At 42.9% G+C, this 28,000-nt stretch overlaps 1 protein-coding gene across 1 annotated transcript; it reads right to left on the bottom strand.

The window, feature by feature from the left end:
• Positions 1-29: 29 nt before the first annotated feature.
• Positions 30-27,980, bottom strand: Etf1 (eukaryotic translation termination factor 1). The gene is made up of 11 exons (XM_051163952.1): positions 27,812-27,980; positions 27,547-27,650; positions 9,380-9,555; positions 8,968-9,107; positions 5,111-5,249; positions 4,716-4,906; positions 4,239-4,368; positions 3,507-3,662; positions 3,078-3,142; positions 1,943-2,090; positions 30-1,096 (listed from the first exon to the last, which is right to left on the bottom strand). The coding sequence occupies exons 2-11, from the start codon at positions 27,630-27,632 to the stop codon at positions 1,014-1,016; spliced, it is 1,314 nt and encodes a 437-aa protein (XP_051019909.1). The 5' UTR covers positions 27,633-27,650; positions 27,812-27,980; the 3' UTR covers positions 30-1,013.
• Between the last annotated feature and the right edge of the window lie 20 nt (positions 27,981-28,000).

A 28,000-nucleotide genomic window follows, 5' to 3' on the forward strand; every position in this document is an offset into this window, starting at 1 on the left:
TCCTGTGAAAAATCTTGCAGTTCATTTGAAAAAAAAAAAAAAAATCAAAAATCAAAACATTCACATAATCTCATGCCATCCAACACAAGGAAACACGACCACCTCCCTTTACCAAAAATAGATCCAAGCAAAATCACCTTTGAAAAAAAATTTTTTTGGTTCCACTTAAATTGCTTGTTTTATTTCTCCCAATCCCAATAATAGCACAGAAGCCCCATCGCATCCATCCCAGACTGGTTTCAAGTGCGCTGCAATTACAGGGAGCCTCCGTAATGCTAGTGACACAAAGGGCTCCCAAATGACGGCACAAACGTGCCTCCAAATTGATGGAAGTCAAGAGCACACTGGCCCAATGTTCAGCACTCAGTTTGACTTTGCAATGCAACCTGCACCTTTGAAACCATCTGGGAGTAGGGGCACTGTGAGGGAGTGAAGCTGAAAATGCCTCCTATTAGCTCACCCTTTCCACATTAAACAGAGACCAAGAGAGAAACAGTTCCAATATTTCACCACATATATTTCTTCTTGTGCAGTCTAAGCTGAGAATGCCATGTAAATGGGTCACTGCGAAATGCAGCAATTTAGTTATTCTCCGATCAAAATAAGAAACAAACCAGTGTCATCTCACTTCTACTAACTTTTGAAGGTTGACAGCAGTTAAAGTATTTTGCTTCTATGTATGAAGGTTAAAAAAATCATTTTTTTTTTTCATAAAATACAAGAGCAACCAATTTTACCATCAAGTAAAAGTAAAAACTGGGATTCTTTTAAATTAGTCCAAAGTGGCATTTAGGAACTTAGTTGTAGGCTGCTGCGCTGACACCATGACAAACCAAAGTGTGGGGTTGGGTCTGGTTTTGTTTCACTTTCTTTTCAGTATCCAATGCTCACGGATTAAGTTCTGGAAATGTTCCAATTGTAAGGCAGGGATCTGTTTGGATTCCACCACGGGTATGCTCCTTGGGTTGAATGCTGGAGGGTGAGGCACATTTTGCCGGACCCATGTCGACTACCTAGTAGTCATCAAGGTCAAAAAATTCATCGTCTCCTCCTTGGTATTCCATTCCCTGGAAATCTACTCGGTACCGCAAGATACCTGGAGAAAAAAAGCAGCATAAGCAATGTGGGTTTCTGAAGTAGGAAGGGGTTGCTCCTATAGGAGACACCCATCTTATTACCTCAAGCATGGTAGTTCACAAATATAAATCTGTAGCCAGAAGGCCAAGGCACAAGAACTGCCCAGAGTTGGTGGCCAGTTTGGATGGCACAGCTGAGTCCCAGGCCAGCTTCCCTATACCCCATAAAACCATAAAAGGGAGGGGAGACATGGGAATGATGACCCACATTCCATTCCTGGAACATATATGAAGCAAAGAGAGTGGACTCCTAGCTATCTTTTGACACCTGAATATTTGCTTGAAACCACATTCCCCAAATCAGTACACAGGCCCAGAACCTGTGGGCATTCTTGTGCCCACATAAATACACACAAAATAGTAACAAAACCCCAGAGATTATATATGACTGAAATACCTTATGTACATGCATTGAAAAAAAAAAATCATGTGTAGTGGCACATGCTTTCAGTCCCCGAACTTGGGAGCAGAGGTTAAGAGGATCTGTGTGAGTTCAAGGCCAGCCTGGTCTAGAGGGCAGCCAGGGCCACACAGAACAATCTTGTCTCAACAAAAGCAAAAAAATAAAAATAAAAACCAACCAACCAAAAATACACAGGTGATCTATTATCACACAGACACACAAATACATGCTAATTAGAAAGATTGAAAATAACCAAAAATTGGTACAAACTAAGGGATATGCTACCACCTGTTGTCCCAACCACCTCTTCCAAGGAGACAGCACATTTCACCCAAAGTAAATTATTTCAGGCTAACCAAGAAGAGACCCTGGCAGGAGAGCCTGGTTTGGCTTTGCTACTCACCTCCAATTCCACCAAATCCTTTCACAAACTGTGATCCTTCTTGTGACTTATCTGTGACAATTTCTAGTGTAGCTCCAAATTTTTTGTAGTTGTTAGCAAACCATTCCAAGAGGGGCATGCTCTCAATCAGTTCGTGCTCCTGTCCAGTCTACAGGGCAGTCACGACACAGAAACAACACATTAGGGCACAAGGGGCAGCACATCCTCTCAGGGCCACGTCTGTCATCCTCCTCCTCCTAGCCAGGGACAGTACCATGGACACACAAAACTACGTATATTCAGTGCTTGGTAACATGCCTGAAAACCTAGCTAAGTGCAAAGGAAAAACCGATTAAAAAAAAAGCAAGCAAGCCAGGTGGATCTCTGATTTAAAGGCCAGCCTAATTTACAGAGTGAGTTCCAGGACTCTAGAACTATAGAGAATCTTGCCTCAAATACCCCCATCCCCTGCAAAAAACCCAATAAAGCAAAGAGGTTTCACAGGGCAAGGGCAGTGCTACTCAAATTAAGCCTGTTCTTTCTTTGTTTTCTTAAAGAAACATGTCATTAATAAGTATTCTTTTAAAAAAATCATTTACTTATCTTATCAATCAATCAATCATGTATATATACAATGCTCTGTCTGCATGTACACTTGCAGGCCAGAAGAGGGCACCAGATCTCATAAATGGTTGTGAGCCACCATGTGGTTGCTGGGAATTGAACTCAGGACCTTTGGAAGAGCAGCCAGTGCTCTTAATCTCTGAGCCATCTCTGCAGGCCCTAAATCTGTTATTTCAAGGATAATAATGCTTTCCTGATTTAACTTGTTTTGGAGATAGGGTCTTATGTAGTCCTTGCCGGCCTTGAACCCAGAGTTGCCTCTCCTTCTGAGTGCTAGGATTAAAGGTGTGTAGCAGCACATTCAACCTACTTGACTACTTAAAAAACAAAACAAAAACCAAAAAAACACTCTGTAATAACCGTGACTTTCTCCTCTTTGGAATCAGAGCAGTGTGGCAGTGAGACACTGCTCCCCTTCCATGGATTCTGACTAGAATAGGGCTTTGTTTTCCAAGGCTGATACTGTGTGTTACCAAGGCTTTAACACACATACTTTTTTGTATATTCTCACTGAACAAAAAAGATTACATACCTCTTTGTCTGTGAAGTGAGATTTATCCTTCTCTTGTTCTGGAGTTAAATAGAGAATTTTCTCCTCTGTAGTATTTAAAAAAAAAAAAAAGTGTTAACCAGGTTCTCAAAATGCTGATAGATATTAACTCACTAGGAGAAGATCCAATAAGGACTCCTGGACTAACGCTACTAAACCTTCCCACAAACATCTTAGCACATGAGTATTTGGTACCCCGTTCCTATGAGGAAACGTCAAAGACATTCAAGATACGGCTCCACTTTTGGCAACTTTAACTGCAAACAGTCATTAAATAGCTAGTGTGATGGGGATGGAGATATGACACACGACCATATGCAGGCATAACGCCCTTATAACTGTGCCTGAAACCCAGGCTTTCTAAACAGAGAAATGTAACAGACAGCAACAGTATTTTCTTTTTTTTTTTACCTTCTGTGCCTTGGCAATGAAGAACGTATCTCATTATATCCAGATTTTCATAGACTATAAGAATCTCTACAGCTCCCATCTCCAAAGCCTTTAGTGTATCTTCAACTCCAAAACAGTACTTGCCTGTGTCCTGGCTAATTTCATCAAAATATCGCCCTATGGATTAGAGATATAACAATAAAATATACGATGGCTCTTGATATCCATGAACGTAACCAATTGTGGATCAAACATTTAGAAAAGTAAGCACAGTATGCCCAAGTGCACTATGCCTGTGATGGTAGCATCTGTACTAAACATATACGCTGTGACCTAAATGATAGCATGCAATTATTTATATAATATTTAAAGTGTGCTAGACATTACAAATAATTAAGAGACAATCCAAAGTACACAAAAGGGCGTACATAAGTTATATATGCAAACATTACACCATTTCTTTTTTGTTGTTTTGTTTTTTCCCTGGCTGTCCTAGACTCTCTTTATAGACCAGGCTGGCCTCGAACTCAGAGATCCGCACTCCTCTGCCTCCAAATGCTGGGATTAAAGGCGTGCGCCACCACCTCCCGGCTTACACCATGATTTCTTGATCTAACCCCAGTCAACCTAGTGTGGGGATTACAGGCATGAATATCCAGCCCTTTCTTTTATATCTTTTCAGTGTCTTTATTTCACACACATACCCCAACAAACATTTACAGAATAAGCAAAATCGGAGCATTTCACTGATACCTATTAATTTCTTCTCTTGAATGAACTTCACGTTGGAGAGAACTTCAGTAGACAACTCAATAGCTTGGTTGAATCCGTTTTCACCACCATAGGATATATCAACTAATTTTAAAACTTTTGATTGCAACCTCTGACACAAATAGAAACAGAAACATTAGGACCTCAAATATTTACCCTCTCTCTCTTATAATAATTATTTTGTTATTGGACTCCCCTAGGAGCTGGAGTTATATAGTATTTGTGAGCATCTGATGTGGGTGCTAGGGCCTGTGCATGAGCTGCCTCTTCAGCCAGAGAGACTTTCCCCCTTAAGACAAGGTCTCTCTGTGTGGCCTTGGCAGAGACCCACCGTGCCTGGCACATAGACCTTTTCTTTTAACTTAGGGAATTTATGACTAGGAAGGCAAACACATGCGCACTGTGCCGGGATGGATGTGTCCCACAAGACTCCTGTGATGACACTTCCTTAGCTCTTACCTGATCAAACATGTCAGACTGACTTAGTTCGGTTTTAAAGTCAGCCGATCCAGCTAAAACCAGACCAGCCACATTCACTTTGTCTCCAGAAATAAACAGCTGCACAGCAGTCTCTGCCACTTTCCGAACATAGTTATGTCGCTTTTCCATTCGTAAGCGGGCAAAACGCAAGGCTGACTGACCTCCTCTGCCTTTGACATAAGAGTGGTGGGGAAAAGGCAACTATTAAAAAAGTACAGCATGCCTTAGAAGTAACAGCAAAATAGCCAGTCTAATCAGCACCGTGGTAACTGTTCAGCACAAATTGATGCTTATTTACACAGTGACTACCCTAAGAACAAGTAAAAGGACAACAGCCCTCCTATATATATATATATACATATATATATATGTACCGTGTTTCTTTGGGAGATCCACAGTGAATTTGTGCAGGACTTCTCTGGTGTTTCCTTGGAGTGTGCCAAAAAGAGCACCACTGCCGTCTATTACAATAAAACCAAACTTGCTGTCATCTGAAAGTAATGCTGTGAGAGCCTAAAAAACAAACACAAGCACTACACAGTGAACTCCAACGCTTTGCCAAGGTTGAGACAAAATTCAAAGTGACACACAAACCTTTAACCCACTCTACTTGGTATGAACACCATGTGGGGATGGAGTCATGTTGGAGCAGCTATCATACCTAATGCTTATGGAGAATGGTGGCTTCCATTCTACAAAGGAGGAAGGGGAAATATTTATTGTTTACTGTTACAGACTTAGTTCTGGAGATGAGATGGTGGTGATGGCACACACTGGTCTACACAACGAAAAGCAGCTAGCGATTACCTGGATTTTACCACAATAAAAACAGTAAGAAATTACACAACTCAAAACCTAAACTTGGGCAGGCAGGACGGCTCGACAAGTAAGCTACACCTGGCTCCAGAATCCACGTGGAAGGACAGAATCAACTCCAGAAAGTTGTCCTGACCTCCCCAAGCAAACCAGGGCCTATCTCCTCACTCCACCCCTCTCACATGCAGACACCACAAAACTTGAGGTGGAATCAGTGGCATTTTATATAACTAGCACCTAGGAGGCAGAAACAGGAAGATTTCAAGTTCAAAGCCAACCTGAGCTGCAAACCCGTTCAGCCATTGACCAAACAACTACTGACCAATCAAAATGTCGACAGAAAAATCAGTCTCTATTTTTTCATTTTCATAATTTTATTTAGATATAGTATCTATCTACCTATCTATCTACCTATCTATCTATCTATAGATATAGTATATAGACTGTAACATCCAAATTAAAGATCAGATTTCAAATTTTAGTTCCTGATTTCTCTTCTTCCTCTTCTTTTTTTGTTTTTTAGACAGGGTTTCTCTGTGTAGCCTTGGCTGTCCTGGACTCACTTTGTAGACCAGGCTGGCCTTGAACACAAAGATATCTTCCTGCCTCTGGTTCCCTGAATGTTGGGATTACAGGCCTGGCTGTTCCTGTTTTTTAAAGCGCTCTGAAGCCTACCCTGGGGGGCCTCTTGTACTCTGATCCAGTATTCTGCCAGAGCCAACTCAACTTTGTGTTACTATCGATGACCTCAGCATTACCAGATAGCACTATCAAGGCCAAAATAATTTCATAAGTCAACTCTATAGTAAAGGAAAACCAAAAATATCTAAAAAGATTTTCTAGTTTTGGAATGTTTCATCTGATCCCTACTCTCTTGCACAACAATGATGACACACAGGGACCTGAAACACAAGTATAATTATTATTTTTTTAAAAGGTTTTTTGAGACAGGGTTTCTCTGTGTAACAGCCCTATCTTTCCTAGATTCACTTTGTAGACCAGGCTGGCCTGGAACTCAGAGATTCACCTGCCTCTGCAACCCAAGTGCTGGGATTAAAGGTGTGCACCACCATTAAAGAGTTATTTTTTTTAAAGATCTTTTTATTTATTTTATGTATACAACCACTGTTTTCATGCATGCTAGAAGAAGGAATCAGATCACATTGTAGATGGTTGTGAGCCACCATGTGGTTGCTGGGAATTGAACTCAGGACCTATGGAAGAGCAGCCAGTGTTCTTAAGCTCTGAGCCACCTCTCCAGCCCCCATTAGAATTTTATGGAAGAACGTCTGAGTTGGATCCTATTTCTGTACCCCTGCTTCTCCTGAGAGGTATGTAAACAGCTCTGGGACTCACAGAGACACATTTTCTGTGATGAGGCTTATAGCCTGGAACATCCTTAATTGCCAAATTTTGACCTCTTTAGAACTAAGAAATCATTCATCCCATTTTAACTAAAAAATAAAAAAATTCTTTTTATAAAAATGTCTAGAACACAGGCTACTCCATTAGCATCTATCTTAGACAAATGAGCCTTAGCAGTAAGACAGCTCTATTGTAGATCTGGTGTGCTAACATGCCTCTGTAGTTCTAGCACTTGGGAAGCAGAGGCATCAAGAATGAGCCCAAATGCTGGCCTAAGCCGGCCACCAAGACTCTGTCTTAAGAAAATCAGGCGTGGTGGGATTTACTTTTAACACTCAGGTGAAGCCAGAAGGAACACAAGTTCAAGGCCATCCTTGGCTGTACAACAAGCTTGAGAACATCCTGTCTCAAAATAACCTGAGGCTGTGGAGTAGCTCAGCAGATAGGGTGCTTGCTATGCATAAGGAGCTTCGTTTGTTTGGTTTTTTCCAGACAGGGTTTCTCTGTGTAGCCTTGGCTGTCCTGGACTTGCTTTATAGACCAGGCTGGCCTCGAACTCACAGTGATCCGCCTGCCTCTGCCTCCTGAGTGCTGAAGGACCTTAGTTTGGGTCCCCAGTAACCATGTAAAAAAACTAGGTATGAGAAAATGCTGAGTGCTGGGGATAGTAGAGCCTATACCCTTAGCTCTACTAGTCGTTTTAATGATAACAGGAAGAAAAATAAAAATCAGTTATGCTAATAAGCAAGACAATACAGCGATCAGGTACTTCTTAAATCAGAAAAATCCAAAATCTACTTTCATCAAAGTTGATATAAGCAAACGCGTGGGACAGGATGGCTAGCAGCTCAAAAGGCCAGGACACTAAAGGCGAAGGGAAAAACAAGCTAGATCACCATACAGCTGACCAAGATTCAACTGGAATTGGACTTCCTGTCAAGTTAGCAGAAATCACCCACTGTAAACTGTGGACAAATGTCAGTTCTAATTCCACTGCAGAGGTTTTTCTCTAGGTTGATGAAAGGCAAGAGACTAAAGCAGGAGCCAGCTGTGAATCCCTGAGCGCCTACTGCTGACTGGGTTAGGTCAATCTAATGAGCTCTCTTTTCCACTATCAATGTTCGTCACAGTCACCTCTGTCACTCAGGTTTCCTAAGAACAGGAAAAGAGAACAATCTTCACTAAATGCATTTTATTTGCTTATTTTTCAACAATCTGTGAGCTTAGCACTAAAGGTGCAAAGAATGTGGGCAAGGTCACTGGGGCAGAGAGGTAGTTAATCAATCACCTGCCTCTAATTAGTTACCTAAACCCAACTTACCACTTTCCTCAAACATGAGCAGTAAAATAAATGTACACTATTTTGAAAATAGTCATGATGGCTGGGCGGTGGTGGTGCACACCTTTAATTTCAGCACTTGGTTTCTTTTCTTTTTCTTTCTTTTTTGAGACAGGGTTTCTCTGTGTAATAGCCATGGCTGTCCTAGACTCACTTTGTAGACCATGCTAGCCTTGAACTCCCAGAGATCCACCTGCCTCTGCTTCCCAAGTGCTGGGATTAAAGGTGTGCCCCACCACACCTAGCTAATCCCAGCACTTGGGAGATAGAAGCTGGTCGATCTCTTGAGTTTGCCGTCAGCCTGGTCTATAGAGTGAGTTCCAGGACAGCCAGGACTACATAGAGAAACCCTGTCTCCAAAACCAAATCAATCAAACAAAAAATAGTGATGGAGGATGCCCACAACCCTAACACTTCAAGAGGATCAGGAATACAAAGCAACATGGACCCTGTGGTGTCCAAGCCGCCCTTAACACACTAACACACACACACACACACACACACACACACGAGAAATACTGCAAAAGGTTACAATTGCCTACAGTTTAGAAAACTGACTTCTTAAAAGATTAAATGTGGTTACTATGAGCTACCAATTCTATTTGTACATATATAATCTACAAATGGACACAAGCATGAGTGTTTATAATGGCATTATTCATGAAAGGCAACAGCGGGGCTTCTTTAGCTGAGAATGCTCTGTGCTCTTACCTCTGTATGAAACTTGTTGTCACACAAATACAATGACGTATTAATTGGTTTGAAAGGCTCAAAGTCAATGTTGACTTTCTTTTCCTTTCCTTCTTCTGTTACAATTGTTCCACAGTAAACAACCAGACCATTTGGAGGTACTGCAAAGAACATAAACAATTTCTCTACTTTAATTTTTCCCCACAGCCACAATTTAAATAAACAGAAAACCCTTAAGACTCATTGGCAAAACTCTCACCCTAATTCTAAAACTTCTCTGGGATGCTTCAGTAAGGTGTACTCCTAAGTATAGCAAGCAGCACTTGGTGCCCAGTGGATGACAGTAAAAGCTGAAGGACAGCAATGAGAGCTGGCCACTCCGCAGTAAAGCCTTGGCTGGGGCAGAGTGGACAAAGCAGGGGGGAACGGTTACCTTTGTTATAAAGTTTGAGTCTCTGTTGTACAGATGTGATGGCTCCCAGGACTGAAAGGCGGTTTACTCGTGACTTAATGTTAGATGCAGTTCCAAACTCATCTGCTAACATTTTTGCCACTCGTGAAATCTGGTCTTTGGGAGGAATGATCAGCGATATCATGCTCGTGCCATTGCTGGAAAGAGAGACACACACAAGTTTAAATTCATGTCTACATTGGTGGAATAAGCTAAGGCGAGACAGTCCAGAGATCATAAAAACACATCATCTGAACAATACCAGGAAGGCAGCAGCTGCTCCTGTGCCTCAATGCTGAGATTAGTGTGTGATGAAGGCACTGAGAGAGACAGCCGGGAAATGTCTCATGCCCAAGGATGAACAGAGAAGGTTGTCAGAGGACCAACGAGCTGGAAGGGACAGGAAAGAAGCCTGCTAACAGTGGAGGCTTAAGATTCTGGTGGCTTTTCGTTGGGAGAGGCTATGCCAGGACAATTGCCATAAAGTCCAGACGAAAATCCTCAAATACCAATTCAGTATGCCCAGTTAAAATCAATCTGTATCTTGAGAATATATTTTTTGCTTCTTTTTTTTCCTGAGGTAACGTTTTTCCATGTAGGTCTGGAGCTATATAGAAGACGGCGATCATCCTGTCTCGTGTGTACGTGTGCACGCTCGCACGCACGCGCGCACACACACTTTAAAACAGTAATACATTGAAAGCCTCCAAACAAATTCAAATATCTAGAACCAAAGATGAGACCAAAGTATGATCACGGAAAATACCACCCCTTTAACCTGTACGTCCAAGACACATCAGCAGCAGTTAAGAAACACCTGGTTAAAAATAAAGAGTATTATATTGCCAGGCATGGTACTGCACTTGGGAGTCAGAGGCAGGAGATCTTTGTGAGTTCAAGGCCAGCCTGGTCTACAAAGAGAGTCCAGGACAACCAGGGCTGTTACAGAGAACTGTCTTGAAAAGCCAAAACCAAAACCTGGTGTCAGTATTTCCAGTTGTGTTTTTGGCTAGTGAGCATGAGGCCACAGCTTTAAAGGCTAACACTAAGGAGCAGGGCAGGGCGTGTGTCAGCAGTATAAACCAGTTTTGTAAGCTGAGTTCTGAAGGCTGGTTTACAGTGTGAACACACTCATCTTTAATGACCTGCACGTACAATGCTGCTTAAGATGAAGGTAAAGGCACCTGCCCCGTGTCTGTAATCTTAGCACTAGGGAGATACAAACAGGAGGAGTGCCAGAGCTCATATGTTCAAGTGGAGACCATCTCAAAACACAATGTGTTGAGTGACAAAGGAAAATACCCGATATCAGCCTTGGTTTCCACACACGTGCATACATACAGGAACATACATGTGTGTACTATATACAAAGATAACATATACAATAGTAGAAAAATGTCAGAAAACCATGTGGTAAGATTTCTGTAGATTATGTAGACCGTGAAAACAGCTCAACAACAACAAAGTCAACCCAGACTGGGCAGTGGTAGCTCACAACTTTAGTCCCAGCACTCGGGAGGCAGAGGCAGGCAGTTGGAGGACAGCCTGGTCTATGTATTAAGTTCCACGACAGCCAGGGCTACATGGAGCAAATCCATCTTGAAAAGTCAGAACGAACAACGGACCAAAGCAAAACAAAAGCCAAAAAGCCAACTCAAATTAAAAACCAGCAGACATGTTCAAACAGATGACCTGAGTATGAGGCTACAGAGTCTACATTGTGAATCTCAGGCCCACCTGGGCTACATAGTAAGGCCTTGTCTCAATATAAGTCTTATACAAATAAACAACACCAACAAAAGCTGCAAAGGACACTGGTTAGTAGTAGATGTTTTGCCAAGCAAGTACAAAGTTCTTGGTTCAATCACCAATACAAAAAACCCATAAACAATAAAATTGGGCAAAAGACTTGAATAGACAATTTTGTAAAGACTACAGAAAGCATGCCTAGTGCCTATGGAAGCCAGAAGAAGGCATTAGATCTCCTGACTTGGAGTTACAAACAGTTCTAGGTTGTTATGTGGGTGCTGGGAATTGAACCTGGGTCTTTCAGAAGAACAACCACAGTTTGTTTAAATAAATAATAAATAAATGGTTTCTCTGTGTAGCCTTGGCTGTCCCGGACTTGCTTTGCAAACCAGGCTGGCCTCAGAGAACTCACAGAGATCCGCCTGCCTCATTGTCACAAGTGCTGGGACTAAAGGCGCACACCACTATCACCAGGCCTAAACTATGTTTTAATAATCCAAGCTTCGATTCTTTCTAGTCAAGCCTCTTACAAAGGTGAGTTCAGAAATTTAAGGTTTCCTTAAAAGGCAGGGAAAATTAATCATGGAAACTAGTGAAAGGGAGTTTGTTCCTAAAATATGGTGTGCTGAAGAGAATGGACACATGTTTAACCTGGAGCTAGGCTGGCCCACAGTAGCTGTGTTTTTAATGTAGGTTCTGAGATCTGAACCTGTCCTCACGCAACCACTTTTATGCATAGTGCCATCTCTTCAGTCCAGTCTTAAAACTTTCAAGCAGTACGTTTCAAATTTAGCAACTTGGTAGAAATGTACCAACTAAAAAAATTTCTGGGGCTAGAAAGATGTCTCAGCGGTTAAGAGCACCATCTGCTCTTCCAGAGGTCCTGAGTTCAACTCTTGGCAGCCACATGATGGCTCACAACTATCTACAATAAGATCTGATGCATACAAGTGTACATGAAGATAGAACACTGATATACATTCAACAAATAAATCTTAAAAAATTTTTTTGGCAAGCCATACTTTTGAGCCGGTTTGCTTTTTTGTTTAAAGATTTATTTATTTATTTTATGTATGAGTGCTGTCTCCATGCACACCAGAAAGAGATTCAGATTCCATTAGTGTTCTTAACCACTGAGCTATCTCTCCAGCCCTGTTTGTTAGTTTTTTCAGATAAGAGACAGTGGCTGTGAACTCAGAGACAATTCTCTGCCTCCCATGTTCTGGGATTAGTGAGTGGTTCACCAAGCCATGCCCTACTTCTGAACCTTTTAACAGTGGGTTCCAGGAACAAGATCACATCCTATCACTAAACGTGTTCACTGCTTTATCTTCTTGGAAATGTTAAATGGGTATGAATGTAACGTTGCCTACCGTACTAACAAAATTGCTTAGTGAGTATTTATCATCTTAACTTATTGGTGGAAAGTAAATAGCAGCTTATCTCAAGGTCATTACCCTGCCTGAATACTTCATGCTTAAGCACAGCAAATTCCTATTAAAAAGAGAATGAGAAATAAACCCCTTGCAGCAGGTGGGTGTAGCTCAGTGATAAAGTACTTGTTTGATGTGTGCAAGGCCCTGAGTTAGATTGCCAGACTTGATAAGCTGCTAGCTGCAAAGGCCAAGAAGCCATGAAAGAAGCTACGGCATATTCTCATTCTCACTACCCCCCAATCTCTGAGACAGATCTTACTCTGTATCCTTGGCTGGCCTAGAGCTTACATGTAGACCAAGCTGCACCCAAACTCCTCCCCAGTGTACTATGTTCTGTTTGTCCTTTCCCCGCCTTCTCTGCTGTCACTATATTCCCTTTCCAAAATCAAAAGACCCTAATTGAGAAGACCCGGTGAGAGGACTGGAGAGAAGACTCAGCAGTTAAAGAGTAATGGATGCTCTTCCTGTAGATCCAGAGCTTGATTCCAACTATTCACACAGGGGCCAGTTCCAAGGACTATGAAGCCCTTTCTGGACTCTGAGGGCATCAGGCACTCCAGTGGTGCTCAGACAGACATTTATACACATAAAAGTCAATCAATTAATCAATCAATCAAAAACCACCAATGAATACACAGCACTTGGGAGGGTGGTACATATAAAGAAAGCATTCAAGCGAGGTGTGGTGGCACATGCCTTTAATCCCAGCATTCGGGAGGCAGAGGCAGGTGGATCACTGTGAGTTGGAGGCCAGCTTGGTCTACAAAGCCAGTCCAGGACAGCCAAGGTTACACAGAGAAACCATGTCTCAAAGAAACAAAAACAAAAAACAAAAACAAAAAAAGAAAACACTTACCCTACAAGCTGGAGGACCTGAGTTTCCAATTCCCAGAACCCATGTAAAAAGAAAAACAACACTCCTTTAGCGAGATGGAAAGCAGAGACGAGACTGGAGCATTCCCACAATCTCTATGGCCAGCTACCTGTACAGGAAGCCAAACAACAAAGAAACCCTGTCCAACAAGGTGGAACTATCACACCTGATGACGTCCTCGGACCTACACATGACACATGTACCACACACACAGGAGGAAGGGGACGAGGAAGAAAAAAAAAAATGTCCACAAATTTGAGACCAGCTAATCTACATTCAGAGTTCCAGGCCATCTGGGAACAATGCTAAGACCCTGTCTCAACACAAGAACCAGTGAGATGTCTCAACCCCTGGAAACCACATGACAGAAGGAGAGAACAGTCTGCTCTGACCCCCCCACCCTTCTCCACAAAAATACTGTAGTTTTATAAAAGGACCAGTGAATCATGGCAATGACTCATATACAGGCTTAAAAGCTTACACAGAAAACAAGATACGACAGCACAGTGACTAACAAGGCCCTTCGCCCTCCTCATGCTCACCAGGATACTTTCCATTATCAAAGGGTTTTCTTCAATGATTTACCCAGAGGCTTAGCTTCTGGGAGAGGCAGGGGAAGAAAAACTTGTAAACAGAGTAAATAGACAGAGCAAACACAACTAGGCCAAATTAAAGCAGCAAACAAACTCCAGGAAGGAAAGATTTAGACAGCCAGTAGCTTTCCCTTTCCTCACTCAAGAACTGTTGGCAGGAAAGTTTCTCTACCAAGTCAAAAGGATAGAGCAGGATAGGAGTAACAGTTACTCACCCAAGGGCAGGAAACTGAGCACCATAGGAAAGAGATCTCTAACAAGAAAACTGAAGGCAATCAGCAACTCTTGGGTCGCACTGGATGCAATTTTGATCAACTTTAGGCAGACTTAATACTAACCATCCTTTGACTAGTAATGCTTGTTTTACATAACAAGTTCCAGATCTCATTTCAAAAGCTCACTGTGTACCTTGCTTCATATTGTTTTGGAGCTGGAACCATCTGTTGGTCAGCTGAAGGCAAAGTAGCTCCACAGTGCAAGCCTGAATTCAAGGACAGGAATCCAAGAAGCCTGCATGCTGCATTTACCCTATGCTTGCCCAGTGTGTGTTGGAAATGTAACCTTATCTACACAGGGAGTTTGAGGACAGTCTGGGCCATATGATACTGTTTCAAAAACAAAACAATTTCAGCCTGCTGTATCCTATATTTGTGGCATAGGTTCGATGAAGGTACAAGTCACCGTTTTTTTTTTAAATTTAGTTTTTTGAGACAGGATTTCTCTGTGTTATCTTGGCTGTCTTGATTTTAGACCACGCTGGCCTCGAACTCAGTGATGGAACTCAGTGATGCGCCTGCCTCTGCCTCCTGAATAATGGGATTAAAGGTGTGGGCCACCATGCCCAGCAAAGCACAAGTCACTTAAAGGACCCTGGTAACTTCCCTTAGGTTGGTGTCTATACAGCTAGTTCCAGGCTGGCCTTGAACTAGATTCACCAGCCTTTGCCACCCACTTCAAGGGTTGGGATTAAAGGAGGGCTGAGGGGGCTAGAGAGATGGATCAGTGGCTAAGAGCACGGGGTTCTCTAACAGAGGACCTAGGTTCAATTCCCAGCCCCAGGTGGCAGCTCACAACTGTCTCTAACTCCAGCGCTAGAAGAGCCAACATCCTATACAGACATACATGCAGGAAAAATAGCAATTCACATAAAAATGAAAAAAAAAAAATCATTAAAAAGAAAAACAAACCAAGTTAGGATATTATTTTACCATAATAAAAAATGCCACAATTTCACTTCTCATTTTATTTTAATGATCCTTACCTCACGCCACCATCTATGGGGCAGGTCAAAAGGTAGACAGAACTTTGGTTAGGATACAAAAATCAGAAGGAATTGGTTACTGTTCAAAGGGACTAGAAAATTAGCCAAAGGGCTGGAAATGTAACTTAGTTGGCAGTATGCTGGACCTGCCAGTATACATGATGCACTTGGTTTGGCTAGCACCATATAAACAAGGTATGGCGGCAGAATGATCACTTGTTTAGGGTCAACTCGGAGATACCTAAGTCCTTGTCTACAAAAGAGATGGGAGGAAAAGAATGCAAGGTGGCATGGGTAAAGGCACTTGCTGCCACATCTAATGACCCAAGATCAGATCCTGGAGCTCCCTGGTGGAAGAACAGACCTGACTTCTACAAGCTGTCCTGTAACATACACGTACAGTATACCTAAAGCACTCCCTATGTTGGGTATAGAATAATTCAAGTGCCATAATTTTCCAGTAGTTTGCAAAGATCATCTTAGCATTTTATTACCAAAAGCACTGACTTATGGCGGGCGTGGTAGTGCATGCCTTTAATCCCACACTCTTGAGGCATAGGCAGGTGAATCAGGTAGATCTCTGTAAGTTCAGGACAGCCAAGACTGTTACACAGAGAAACACTGTCTCAAAAAACCTTAAAAAGTACTGAGTATTCAAAGCCCTAAAACAAAAACACACATGGCAATAGCCACACTTACTAGAATAATCCAACAGTACCTACTGGAATATTCCACCAGGAAGAAGCAGAACCTGGAAATTTTTTCTAGTTTTCTCAGAACACTGTAATACAAAGAGATAGCAATCACAACCAGTGTTAGGAACTTACCAGGGAGAGATAAACAAAAAAAATTTCCCTTTTGTGACCGTGCGGAAATATTTTGAAGTAAAGCAAAAGTCACAACTCTCCTCATTGACTGTCTTTTTATTTAATTTATTTATTTAATTTATTTATTTTGGTTTTTCGAGACAGGGTTTCTCTGTGTAGCCTTGGCCATCCTGGACTCACTTTGTAGACCAGGCTGGCCTCGAACTCACAGCGATCCGCCTGCCTCTGCCTCCCACCAAGTGCTGGGATTAAAGGCGTGCGCCACCACGCCTGGCTAACTGTCTTTTTAATACACACTTTTGCTATTGCCTTAACCGTCAATGTTCCAAGGACAAAGAGGGCAGCATAAGAAGAGAACGGGATGCTTTTCCAGAGGACCATGGCCCAGTGTTCCACAGCCTCATGGTGGCTCACAGTAGTTTAACTCCAGTTGCTGGGGGTCTGACATCTGCTTCTGGTCTCTGTAAGTGTACATGTGTACACAGATGTAACACCCATACACTTACAAGAGCAAACATGTTGGCTGGGCTTGCCTTTAATCCCAACATTCAGGAGGCAGAGGCAAACTCTCAGTTTGAGGCTAGCCTGATCTACACAGCGAGCTCCTGGAGAGCCAGGGCTACAGTGAAACTGAGGCTGAAAATAAAAACACAAGGTAGTGTGCACCAGGATTTGGAATTAGAAGAGTGGCAACAGAAGCTGGCAGTCCCTCTAAACTTGGCCGGGATTAGGCAACTACGTATTCTCTGAACTTCATCCATGGAATGACATTAACAGGTTTGTTAAAAAGAGTTAAAAGGGCATGCTAATTACTTATCTTTGCAAAAGCAGTTTTGATAACTCTGATTCCTGGGAATCCAACACTTTCTTTTGACTTTTGAGGGCTCCTGAAGACATGTGCCACACATAAAATAAACTTTTAAAACTCAGGGCCAGGATATAACTTTGTAGTCTGTGCCTGGCATTAACTCCATGTCCAAGCAACAAGAAATGCATCTCACCTACAGCAACCAGTGATTTTGTTGTTGTTGTTGAGACAGGGTTTCTCTGTGTAGCTCTGGCTGTCCTGGACTCACTTTGTGGACCAGGCTGGCCTCGAACTCACAGGGATCTTAACCTCCGCATCACTTCTCTAACCCACTCTTAGTTCTTAAATTCTATTGTGCTAACTTTACTATGTAGGTATATATACAACTGCTCTGCTACTATTTCAGTATTTTGAGGTCAGCATAAACTATTAACATTAAGCTTTTGCACTCAATTTGAGGCTACTTTGCTTTTAATCAAGAATGACTTTTATGGCCTGGAGAGATGGCTCAGTGATTGAGATCAAGCACTACTTTTCCAGAAGACCTGAGTTCAAGTCCCAATGTCCAAATCAGGCAGCTTACAACTCCCTTAACTCCAGGGTCACCTGACTCCTCTTGCTTCTCCAGGCACCTGCGCATACATATGCAACACAATTAAAATAAGTTAATAAATCAAATAACAACAATAAAAACAAAAGAATTTTGGAACCCAAGAATTAGCTCAGTGGAAGAGCACTTGCTTAGCATTCAAGAGCTAGTGGGTTGCCAGGAGTGGTGGCACACGCTTTTAATCCCAGCACTCCGGAGGCAGAGGCAGGCAGATTGCTGTGAGTTCGAGGCCACCCTGGTCTACAAAGTATGTTCAGGTCAGCTAAGGCTACACAGAGAAACCTTATCTTGGGGGGGGTGGGGGGGAAGAGGCAGTAAGTTCAATGTCTGATACTTCAAAAACATTTTACAGTATTTTTCAGACTAGAAGAGGCACCTGCCCATAAGACGCACCCAGTTTTTAGAGCAGTAAAATAAGAAAAACAGTAAAAACAGCAATTGACCATAAGGTGCACCCTAATTCTGGCCCCCCCATTTGGGGGTTGGAGGTTGGAGTGTGTCTTATGGTCTGGAAAAAAATAAGGTAACTAGTTCAGTCCCCAGGACAAAAGAAGAGTGAATCACACAGGCTATGAATGCGATACAATGGGAATAGAGACAGGAGAGCCAGCTGCAAAGCTCTTAAAGCAACACAACATCACAATGACATTTGTAAAACTGCAGTCTCAGCTTTATGCTACCATGCCAAAGATTCCCCACCAGCGACTTCATACAACACTAAAGCCTGGACCAACTTTTCTGCAGAGCCTTGCACATGCTAAACAAACACAGTCATTTTTTTTTTTTTTAATCTCTTTTGAGAAAGGGTCTCATGCGCTCAGGTGGCCTTGAACTTGTGATCCTCCTACCTCAGCTTCCCCACTACTGGGATTACAAGTGTAGCCTTGGCTTCCTTATCACTTGGCTTGCAAAGTAACAAATCTTGGGGAGGAAAAAGGAATGGGCTCTTAACTGCTAAGCCATCTCTCCAACCCCTCAAATTAACTTTTTTTTTTTCAGTGTAGCTTTGGCTGTCTTAGAACTCACAGAGATCTGCCTTCCTCTGCCCCGCCCCCAAAGTTTGTGTCACCAGCCAGGCAGTAACATTTAAAAACAAAACAAAATACCTGCTTTGCTAAGATACTTTGTAACTTTTGTCTAAGTAGTTACATAATTCTTTTTGGATAGTTTCAAATATCTCATCCAAGACTGTAACTTGGACTTGGGTCACTAATGCCTGAAACCACAGAACTTCAGAGGAGGAAGCACAAGGATTTCTAGGGGCTCTGGGCTAGCCTGGGAATGAGACCCTGTTTCATAAAAACAAAACAAAGATTCTAGTCACTTGCCCACACTAACCCCTCAAACATACCGTTAGACCGTACTGAATATGGGGCTGAAAATGGTTTGTGTTATTATTGCAGGGATAGCTGGGCAGGTGAGCCTGAACACAGTAAGGCAGCTCGGAGCATGGCGTGGTGGGCACACTTTTAATCCCAGCAGTCGGGAGGCAGAGGCGAGCTGATCTCTTTAGTTTGAGGCCAGCCTGGTCTACAGAATGAGCTCCAGGACAGCTAAAGCTACAGAGAGAAACCCTGTCTCTAAACAACAAACCTAGGGGGAAAACTGTAACATCAAAAAAAGCAAGACTAGTCTGGACAACAAATAAAACCCCCATCTCAAAACACCAAATATAGGCCAATAGCCCAGGTTATCTGCATGGCATTAATGAATTTCCAGGAACCCAAAAAAGCCAAGTCTACTGAACCTAATAAGAGGGGTTCCAACAAGCATAAAGACAGTAGCCAAGGGTCCAAAGCATGTCAAGCGGCAACGATAAAGCCTGTTATTAGAGGCAGTTTCCCCAAGCTCTTGGTACCTGTGTGGGCAGTCACAATCTCTAACCTGATAGAAAAGAGTGTCAAACTTTCCTACCCCCTTACTCCCTAAGATAGCAGCTGCTAAAGAATGAAGACACCTACAGAATGTATCCTAGGAGAAGATTCTATTCTGAGGTTCCTGGAGGATAGGCTGGACTCAGAAATCGCTGCTGGAAATGATCAACTGGACAGACCTGGTAACAGGCAGCCAAAAATTTCCTTTCCATTCTCCAAGCAGAATCTAACACCATTAAAAACTCCGCTACAGTGGGGTGTGGTGGCAGGTGGATCTCTGTGAGTTTGAGGGCAGCCTGGTCTACAGAGTGAGTTCAGGGCAGCCAGAACTACAAGAGAAACCCTGTCTTGAAAAACAAAAAACCAAAACACTGCTACAAAGCTAATCATTTTAAGTTTTTTCACAAGCAAGTATCTTGCCATAACTGGCATACAAGTACACATTCAACCCTAAGTTCAAAGAAGAAGAATCCTCCTGTGTAAGTATCCAATTGGTCTATGTGCCACGGTAGGGAGAGGACCGCACAAACCCTACTAACACGTGCCTTCCACATACTCTAGCCCTGTACTCTTGCTTACTGAGAAGCGTCTACACTTCTCTGAAAGGATAAGCGTATCTCCTACCACAGTGACATGCGTGTCAAGACTTGAAAGTCTAAAGAGAGACTGTTTGTTAGATCCACAGAACATAGGACACTTGTGCAGAACACTACAGCTGTTGGGACTGCTTCTCAATGAAGACAAGTGGCAGGGTATCTGAGGAAGAGCACCACACCCTATTATGCCGACTGCTCTCATCAACCCGGCTCCTCTTGGCCCACTTTTTTCTGAGTGCAGGTGCATGTGGGGGCCAGAAGCTAAAATGGTTTTACTCAATTGCTCTCTACCGTATTTTTTTGAGGTAGTCTCTGGCTGAACCTGGAGCACAATCAGCAAGACTGGCTGATCAGCAAGGCCCATAGACTATTCTACACTCCTAGTTCTAGGATGACAGGGACAGGCCAGCATACCCAGCATTTATGTGGGTGCTAGGGTCCCTAAGCTTTACTAACTGCACTAGTATTTTACTGAGCTATTTCACTAGTCCCCAAACATTTTTTTTCTTTCAGTGCTCAGAACTGAACTTTGGGCCTGTGTGTGTGCTAGGCTCTACCATTAAATCGTATTCTGAACCCCATCTCCCTTTTCTCATCATTCAGATCTGCTGGTGGCACCTCTTAATAGAATTCTCTCTTAGGTTATTCTTGGTAGGACTGGGTAGGGACTGAACCCAGGATGTTGTACATGCTAGGCAAGTACTCAATCACTGAGTCATAGCACAAGACTGCTTTTTATATTTTATTTTGAGTCAGGGTGTCATTTAGTTGCCCAGGTAGACTTTGAACATGCAACTTCTTGCCTCAGCTTCACAGGCAGCTAAAATTAGACCTAGCTCCTTTAAAATATCTCTAAAGGATCAATGTTTGTGTATATAACAGGAAAACATTAACGTTTGCAGCCAGGAATGGTGGCACATGCTTATAATCCCAGTATTCCAAAAGCTGAGACAGGAGAATAGCCAGTTAGAGGTAAACTTAGGCTACCCAGGGAGACTCTATTAAATACACAGTGCAAAACATTTTAACACTCATTATGTTAAACATATCACCAACAATCCAAGATTTCTATGCAGTTAAATATATAGAGATCAAACCTTAAAGGAATGGCCCTCATAGGTCAAACAGGCCACTTCACATTGCTTTATATTCCTCTCTTCCCCCATTATAAATATTCTACTCCTTGACTCTTGTATTTCTAAGTGAGATGGAATATGACACACAAGACAAAGGGAAGAATAAAAGCCCTCTTTCAGAGCCTGACTCTTCAATGGTTTAGGTAGCTATATGAAAGCCTCCGGGGATAGCTGCCAAGTCTGTGACAAGCAAGAGGTACAAAGTGAGTGCAAGCCTTTCTTACGACCCCCTTAAAACAAACAAACAAACAAACAAAAAAACCACGGAGGGAGGGCTGATTTTGTGGCTTAGTAACAGGGTGACTGCCTAGAACGGACAGGCCTTGGGTTCAATCCTTAGTGGGAAAACCAGTATTTTAAAAAATGACCTGGAATGTCTTAGTGGTAAGAGTGCATGTTTGCAACCCTGAGTTCAATCTCCTTTATTCTTCCTCTCATACGTATTTGTAAATGCAGAGTAGGCAAAACAGAGAGGAAGGGAGGGAGAGCCGGAGAGAGAATGACTGTGAGGCATCAACTTTTAGGATTTTCTTCTTGGAGGGAAATGCTGGAAATAATATACACTAGCGCTGTAACTATATCAAGCTAGATCCCTAACCCAAGGTACCAAGAGTCACAACCAACCCTTGAAGAATATGGAAATTATGCTTTTTTACACTCTTTTTTTGGTAAGTCCATACCACTTTCTGAGTGTGTCTTACTTTCTTCTGAGTAACAGGTTCTCTTAATCTTTATGCTTACACCTTATTAAAATGTCTTTAGGACCCAAATCTAGCTTTATTTTTAAAATACTGAGAAATAAAAGTAGTAACAAAACTTCCTGAAATTCACTAGTTTGAAAATGTTCCTTTTTTGAGGGGAGTAGGAGGAAAATGTGTACAGAACAATCTCTGTAGCTAACTGACCTTGAACTAGAGACCATTCCTCTCTCATTAGCTAGAGTAGTCATAGTGACTCATGCCTATAATCCCTTGGGAGACAGAGGCAGAAAGAGGAAGAGTTCCAGGCCAGCCTAGAAGACAGGACCAGGTGTGGTGGTGCATGCCTTTAATCCCAGCACTTAGGAATCCCAGCCTGGTCTACAAAGGGAGTCCAGGACAGCCAAGGCTACACAAAGAAACCCTGTCTCAGAGGAGGGGGGGAAAAAAAAAAAAAAGGAAAAGGGCTGGAGAGATGGCTCAGCAGTTAACAACACTGGCTGCTCTTTCAGAGGGCCTGGGTTCAATTCCCAGCAATGACAGGGCAGTTGGTAACTGTGTGCAACTCCACTTCTCTCAAATAGACATACATGCAGGCAAAACACCAACATATATAAAATAAATTTTAAAAAAGAAAGAACAAAAAGGTCTAGAAATGATCATGTGCTATAGGTTCCTGATTTGAAACCATCTGCACTTCAACTGACATGGCCCTAAGTCCAGTCTGGGCTACGCACGTGCTTTTCCTCAGAAGCCAAACCTGGGGAATATACCAGGAGTAACCAAAAGCATAAATCATAGTCTGAGTATTAAAGAGGCTTATATATAGGAAAGCACCTAGCTAGTTATCCTCCTAGTACATATAAACTTAATACTCAACTGTTGGCTCCAATTCCTTAATGATTCTACTTTAATAGGGATTTATTAAAGGCATGTACCTCCCTTACAACCTAACTGCCTTAAACAGGAGGGAAATGAGATTAAAGAGAACAAGAATGAAACCTTCTGGGTATCAGCTCCCCGGGGCTAATTCTCAGGAGTCTAGCAGATCATCTATCTGACTGAAGAAGCCACACCATCCGTGGACTGAACCTGGAGGTTGCCACTGAGCTCGCTGCCGCTGCCAAATCCTCCAACTCCACTGGCCATGTGCTTCTCCTCCATCTAAGCCATGATGGCGCGACCTTCTCTTCTCTTGAGGTCTCTCTTCCTAAGAGTCTGTCTTCCCCACCCTGGGAGCCTTAGCCACGCCTATCCTATTTGCCCTGCCCAGTTGTGATAGGCTTTTTATTGGTCAAATAGGTTAGGCTCTTAGGCAAGCAGTAACAATAATTAGCATCAAAACACATCAGACCAACCAACAATTCCCCCTTTCTCTCTAAATAAAAAGGCCATTCTTTTTATATAGTTACAATTATAGAAAATTACAAAAACCAATAGGTAAGACTCAAATGCATAATGTCTAATCAAAAGGTATTTGGCAATCTTGAAGAGATATTATCCTATCTTGGTGAGTCTATAATGTTTTGAACCTAAATCAATTATATCAACCTAAAAGTATCTATCTAGACCTAAAAGTATCTTAACTTCTAAACAACTAAGTTTAAATTTAAAACTAACTATCTGGGCTGGGGGAGACAGAGAATCTTAGGAAGAGAGACCAGAGGGGAGGAGAGGAGGTTGCACCATCATGGGTTAGGTGGAGAAGCACATGGGCAGCATGGATGGATAATTTAGCTCCGACGAACATCAGCACGTATTTGGGATTATGGATGGGAGGTAGCTTGACAGAAATTATTAGCAGCAGATGGCATGGGACTGGGACAGGTATTCACACCTGCCTCACTATGGGAGGTAGTTTAGAGGATTAATATCTGCCCTGCCCCAGGTTAACTAAGGCTATTTTAAAATATAACAGGTGTTTGTGTCTTGATTGATTGAGTTAGAAAATGCCGCCTTAATAATAATAATTATAGGCCTGATAATAAACATTTTTAGGCCATACTGGTATTTTAACCTAAACAAAACAGTTACACTCAAACCAGCTTCAAAACCGGATGTTACAAAACAGGGTTACCAAGCTCTCCCTTTAGTACTTTGGCCTCTGCAGATGCCATTCCACAAACAGTACAGCCTGCTGGGCTCAGAGTAAGTTTTAAGAATGGTCTTGCAGTCTTTAATCCCAGGGGCAGGTGAGACCAGCATGATCTACAGCTGAGTTCCAGGGCTACACAGAGAAACACAGTCTCAAAACAAAACAAAATCAATCAAGCACAAAACCCAAAAAAAGCCTAGTCTTGCAGATTTTGGAAAACACTGGTTCACAGATTAGAATTCACACGTATCTAGATTACTATGCAATTACATGTGTGGAAACCAAAGCGTAGAAGAACCTATCATAGGTCAAATAGGCCTCTGCAGTTTGTTTTATGCTCATTTGCCTCTTATTTTTATACCATGACACTCAAGACAGCAGGTTATCTAAATTCCCAGCCTGAGTTGCTTTGTGTATCAAATGGTGAAATTTATTGTTGTGAATATTAAACATATTAATTTCTCCAAAGCACCTAAGACAAAATGCTCAATAAATTATTTTGTAGTTACCTCATCCTGTCAATGTGTTTTAACGATTGAGTCCATTTTGTGGGTAGTTCTTTTTAAACGACACCACATTTGATTATACTCCAAAAGATAACTACATATTGAGCGAGTGAACTTCAAATTCAAAATTACCTATTCTGGCAAACTTAAAAAAGTAGTGTTTAGATTGGATGTGGTGACAGCATATAGAAGCAGAAACACGCAGATCGCCCTGAGCTGGAAAGGCCACCCTGGGCTATCTGTTGAAATCCAGGCCAGCCAAGGCTACGTAGAGAGAATCTGACTCAAAAAAACAAAACAAAACAAAAAAACACCTAGCCCCAGAACTTGACTTAAGGTAGGAGAAAACCAACTCCACAAAGTCGTCCCTTGACCTCTACACAGAACAGTGCATACATACAAAGATAAAAGAAAGAAAGCTAATGGGATAGAGGGAAGTAGACCCACATCCTGATCCTGCCCACAAGTTCCTCCTCATTTCTGAGACAACTCTAGGTACCCGTCATTACCTTCTGTCCTGTCAGCAGCATCTGACTTCAACACTGGCATACACGGATCCATTTGCTACCCAAGTGTGTCTTGAAAGTTCACAATTATCCTAAGAAAATTCTTGTATTACCCAGGCATAGTAGCTCATGCCTGTGACCCCAGCACCTGGGGGATGGAAGCAGATCAGGAGGCCAAGCCAGCTTCAGCCAGCCACATAATGAGCTGAAGGCCAGCTGGCTTTAAATAAATAATAAAATAAAATCATTAGGAAAACAAAATATTTGGTATAAAACACTATGAAAGTCTAAAGTCTAATACAACTCGGCAATGAAAATTAAATCTTGTTATTTCCCAAGATAAACTGATACATACCGAGAAAGTTCTGAGCCACATACAATAAACTTTCGATTCCCTGACTAACACCAGACAGGATTTAACATTTTCATGGGCTCAAGGTGCAACCAAATCCTGGCAAAGTTAAGCAGAAAGTAGGACAGAATTATAAGCCACACTGTTTAGAGTCCTTGGAGAAGAGTTCGTACCTGTTCCAGACACTGTAATCCTGTCTAAAATATTGTTTAGCATGCTTCAAACTTCAATGAACTTTTTTAAACTGGAAAATAAAGCTTCTAAAGGCTTTTAAGAGAGCCTTAAAACCCTAGCACTTTGGAGGCAGAGACAGGTGGATCAATGTGAGTTGGAGGCCAGCCTGGTCTACAAAGCAAGTTCAGGACAGCCAAGGCTACACAGAGAAAACCCTGTCTCAAAGAGAGAGAGAGAGAGAGAGAGAAAGAGAGAGAGAGAGAGAGAGAGAGAGAGAGAGAGAGAGAGAGAGAGAGAGAGAAAGAGACTTAAAACTTTCACATAGGAACTCTGGAGACACACACACACACACACAGACACTGACTTAAAACTTTCAGGTAGTTAGGAACTCTAGCTAGACTGAGTTTGTTCATCAACCAGGAAAAAGAAATGTACAGAAAGCTTCAAGTAACAACAGAGAACAGCTTACCGAGGAGCCTAATTCTTGGCATCATAATGAACCAGTCACCTCTATAAACATTCCTATATGGTTTTTTACATTGGGATTTCCCCCCACTCTACCACATGATACAAGTTTCCATAAGGAAGCCTTTATATCCTATTAAAAACTTAAAAGACCCTAATCATCATCATCACCACCACCATCATCATCTACTCTCATCTCAAGTTTTCACAATAACTCAAAGGAATGAGCAAACCACCATATAGATTTGATGTCTAATCACAAACAGAAATTAGTGTTCCTCAGTTAAGAATGAAACACCACAGCAAAACCAAACTGCCGTGAAGCCATGGACTGAAGTAGAATTAAGCTTAATCCACCTCAAAAAGTTGAGGCGCTCCGTGTTAAGGTGGTCACTGTATCTCTGTCAATCTATTCCCATCAGTGACAAACGGGCTGAAAAACCGAACATCTCATTTGTGTACAGAAACCGACTTTCCCTGTCCCGTCCAGCTGGAAGAAAGCAACTCTGTTCTAAGAATGCTCTTGACTGCAGGAATATACAATGTTCCACTTTTAGGGTGGGGAGGCTCCAAAGTAGCAAAAAGTTTCTGTAACTTAACTGGGAAAGTAACAAAACTCAGCAATACATGGAAGAAACACCAATACTTCTGGCACACTCTCACACAAAACAAACATATGGCTACTTTCAACCTAGCTTATTCACCCCGGAATGGACACACCTACAACTTCTTATAAAAACTTAACAGGAGACTGAAAGCTCACTTTAAGTCAGCTTTGAATCCCCGCAAGCATTGTTAGTCCATCAGGCAACTTGGAAGGGACAGTCCTGAGAAGTTCCACAGAATAGCCAACACGGACTCTATTACCTGGATTTCTCCTAAACATGCACATAACAGATTTGCTAACAAAATTACCACCACCCCAACCGGCACACGCTGGCATTTTCGGTTTATAGGCGGGTCTTGGAACAGCTAAAACCAGGAAGCCCCAGGATAAATTAGAAAACTTAAGGGAAGTCACCTTCGGAGAGGTCTTAAGACCCAGAGAAATAAAGAGGTGCCAAGAAGACCTCTCTTGGCTAACTCTCTTTTTACACTCCATCAAAACTTCACCCACACCGGACTTTGTAAGTCCAAGTGGGGGAGGCCATTTTAATGAGGCCTGGCTGAGGAACGTGAAGGGAGAGGAAGAGACGAAATCAGGGTAGGGCGTTCGGAAAGGAACGCCAAATACTTTGCCCAACAGCACCCAAGTCGGGTGGCAGCACCGGGGGCCCTCAAAGTGAGAAGCTAGACCTATTGACCCGAGAGGGGTAAAAAAAAAAAGTAGCAGTGACTTTATCCGGAGAGGAGGGTCTAGTGATCTGAGCCGTGGGAGCCAGGCTCCTTACCCCCAAGAGGGGGAAGGACTTCTTTCCTGGCCAGCAGCGCCGACCGTCGCCCTCCAGTCAGAGGCTACTACCCAGAGGTCCAGAAGGCGGGAGTTGGCTAGTGCCAGGTTCTCCTCATCCGGCCATGCGGCGCGGGGGCGGCCATCCTGAGGGGTCCGGGATCCAAGAGGGCACGGGGGGGCCGGACTCGGCGCTCACCCGCGGGCCGCCTCCAAGCTCTTAATGAGCTTCTTGATCTTCCAGATCTCCACGTTCCTATCGGCAGCACTGGGGTCGTCCGCCATCTTCTCGCCTCCTCCTCCCTAGAGCGGCCCGACGGGGCCGGGAGACACCAAGACCACAGAGTTAGCGCCGCCACTGGGGCAGAGCGGCCCCCTTCTTCGCCACCCCCCGAGCTGCCCTCCTCTCCCCGCCCCGCCCGACCGCCGCAATAGGGAGCCGGCCTTTTCTATGCCCGCTTTACCTAAGGGCCCAGTCCTGGGCGGTAGCGGCTGCTCCTCCCCGGCGGCGGCTCCGCGGCGGCGGCGGCGGCTCTGACGTAGGACACCGGCTCCCTCTCTCCAGGCAGCTGCATGTGTTGCAATCCGCTCACATGGGGCCTCTGATCTCACTTCCTCCGCCAGGGGCGGAGTAGAAGGTGGCAGGCGGAAGA

Source organism: Acomys russatus, chromosome 20 (genome assembly GCF_903995435.1).
Source record: "Acomys russatus chromosome 20, mAcoRus1.1, whole genome shotgun sequence".
NCBI lineage: Eukaryota > Metazoa > Chordata > Mammalia > Rodentia > Muridae > Acomys > Acomys russatus.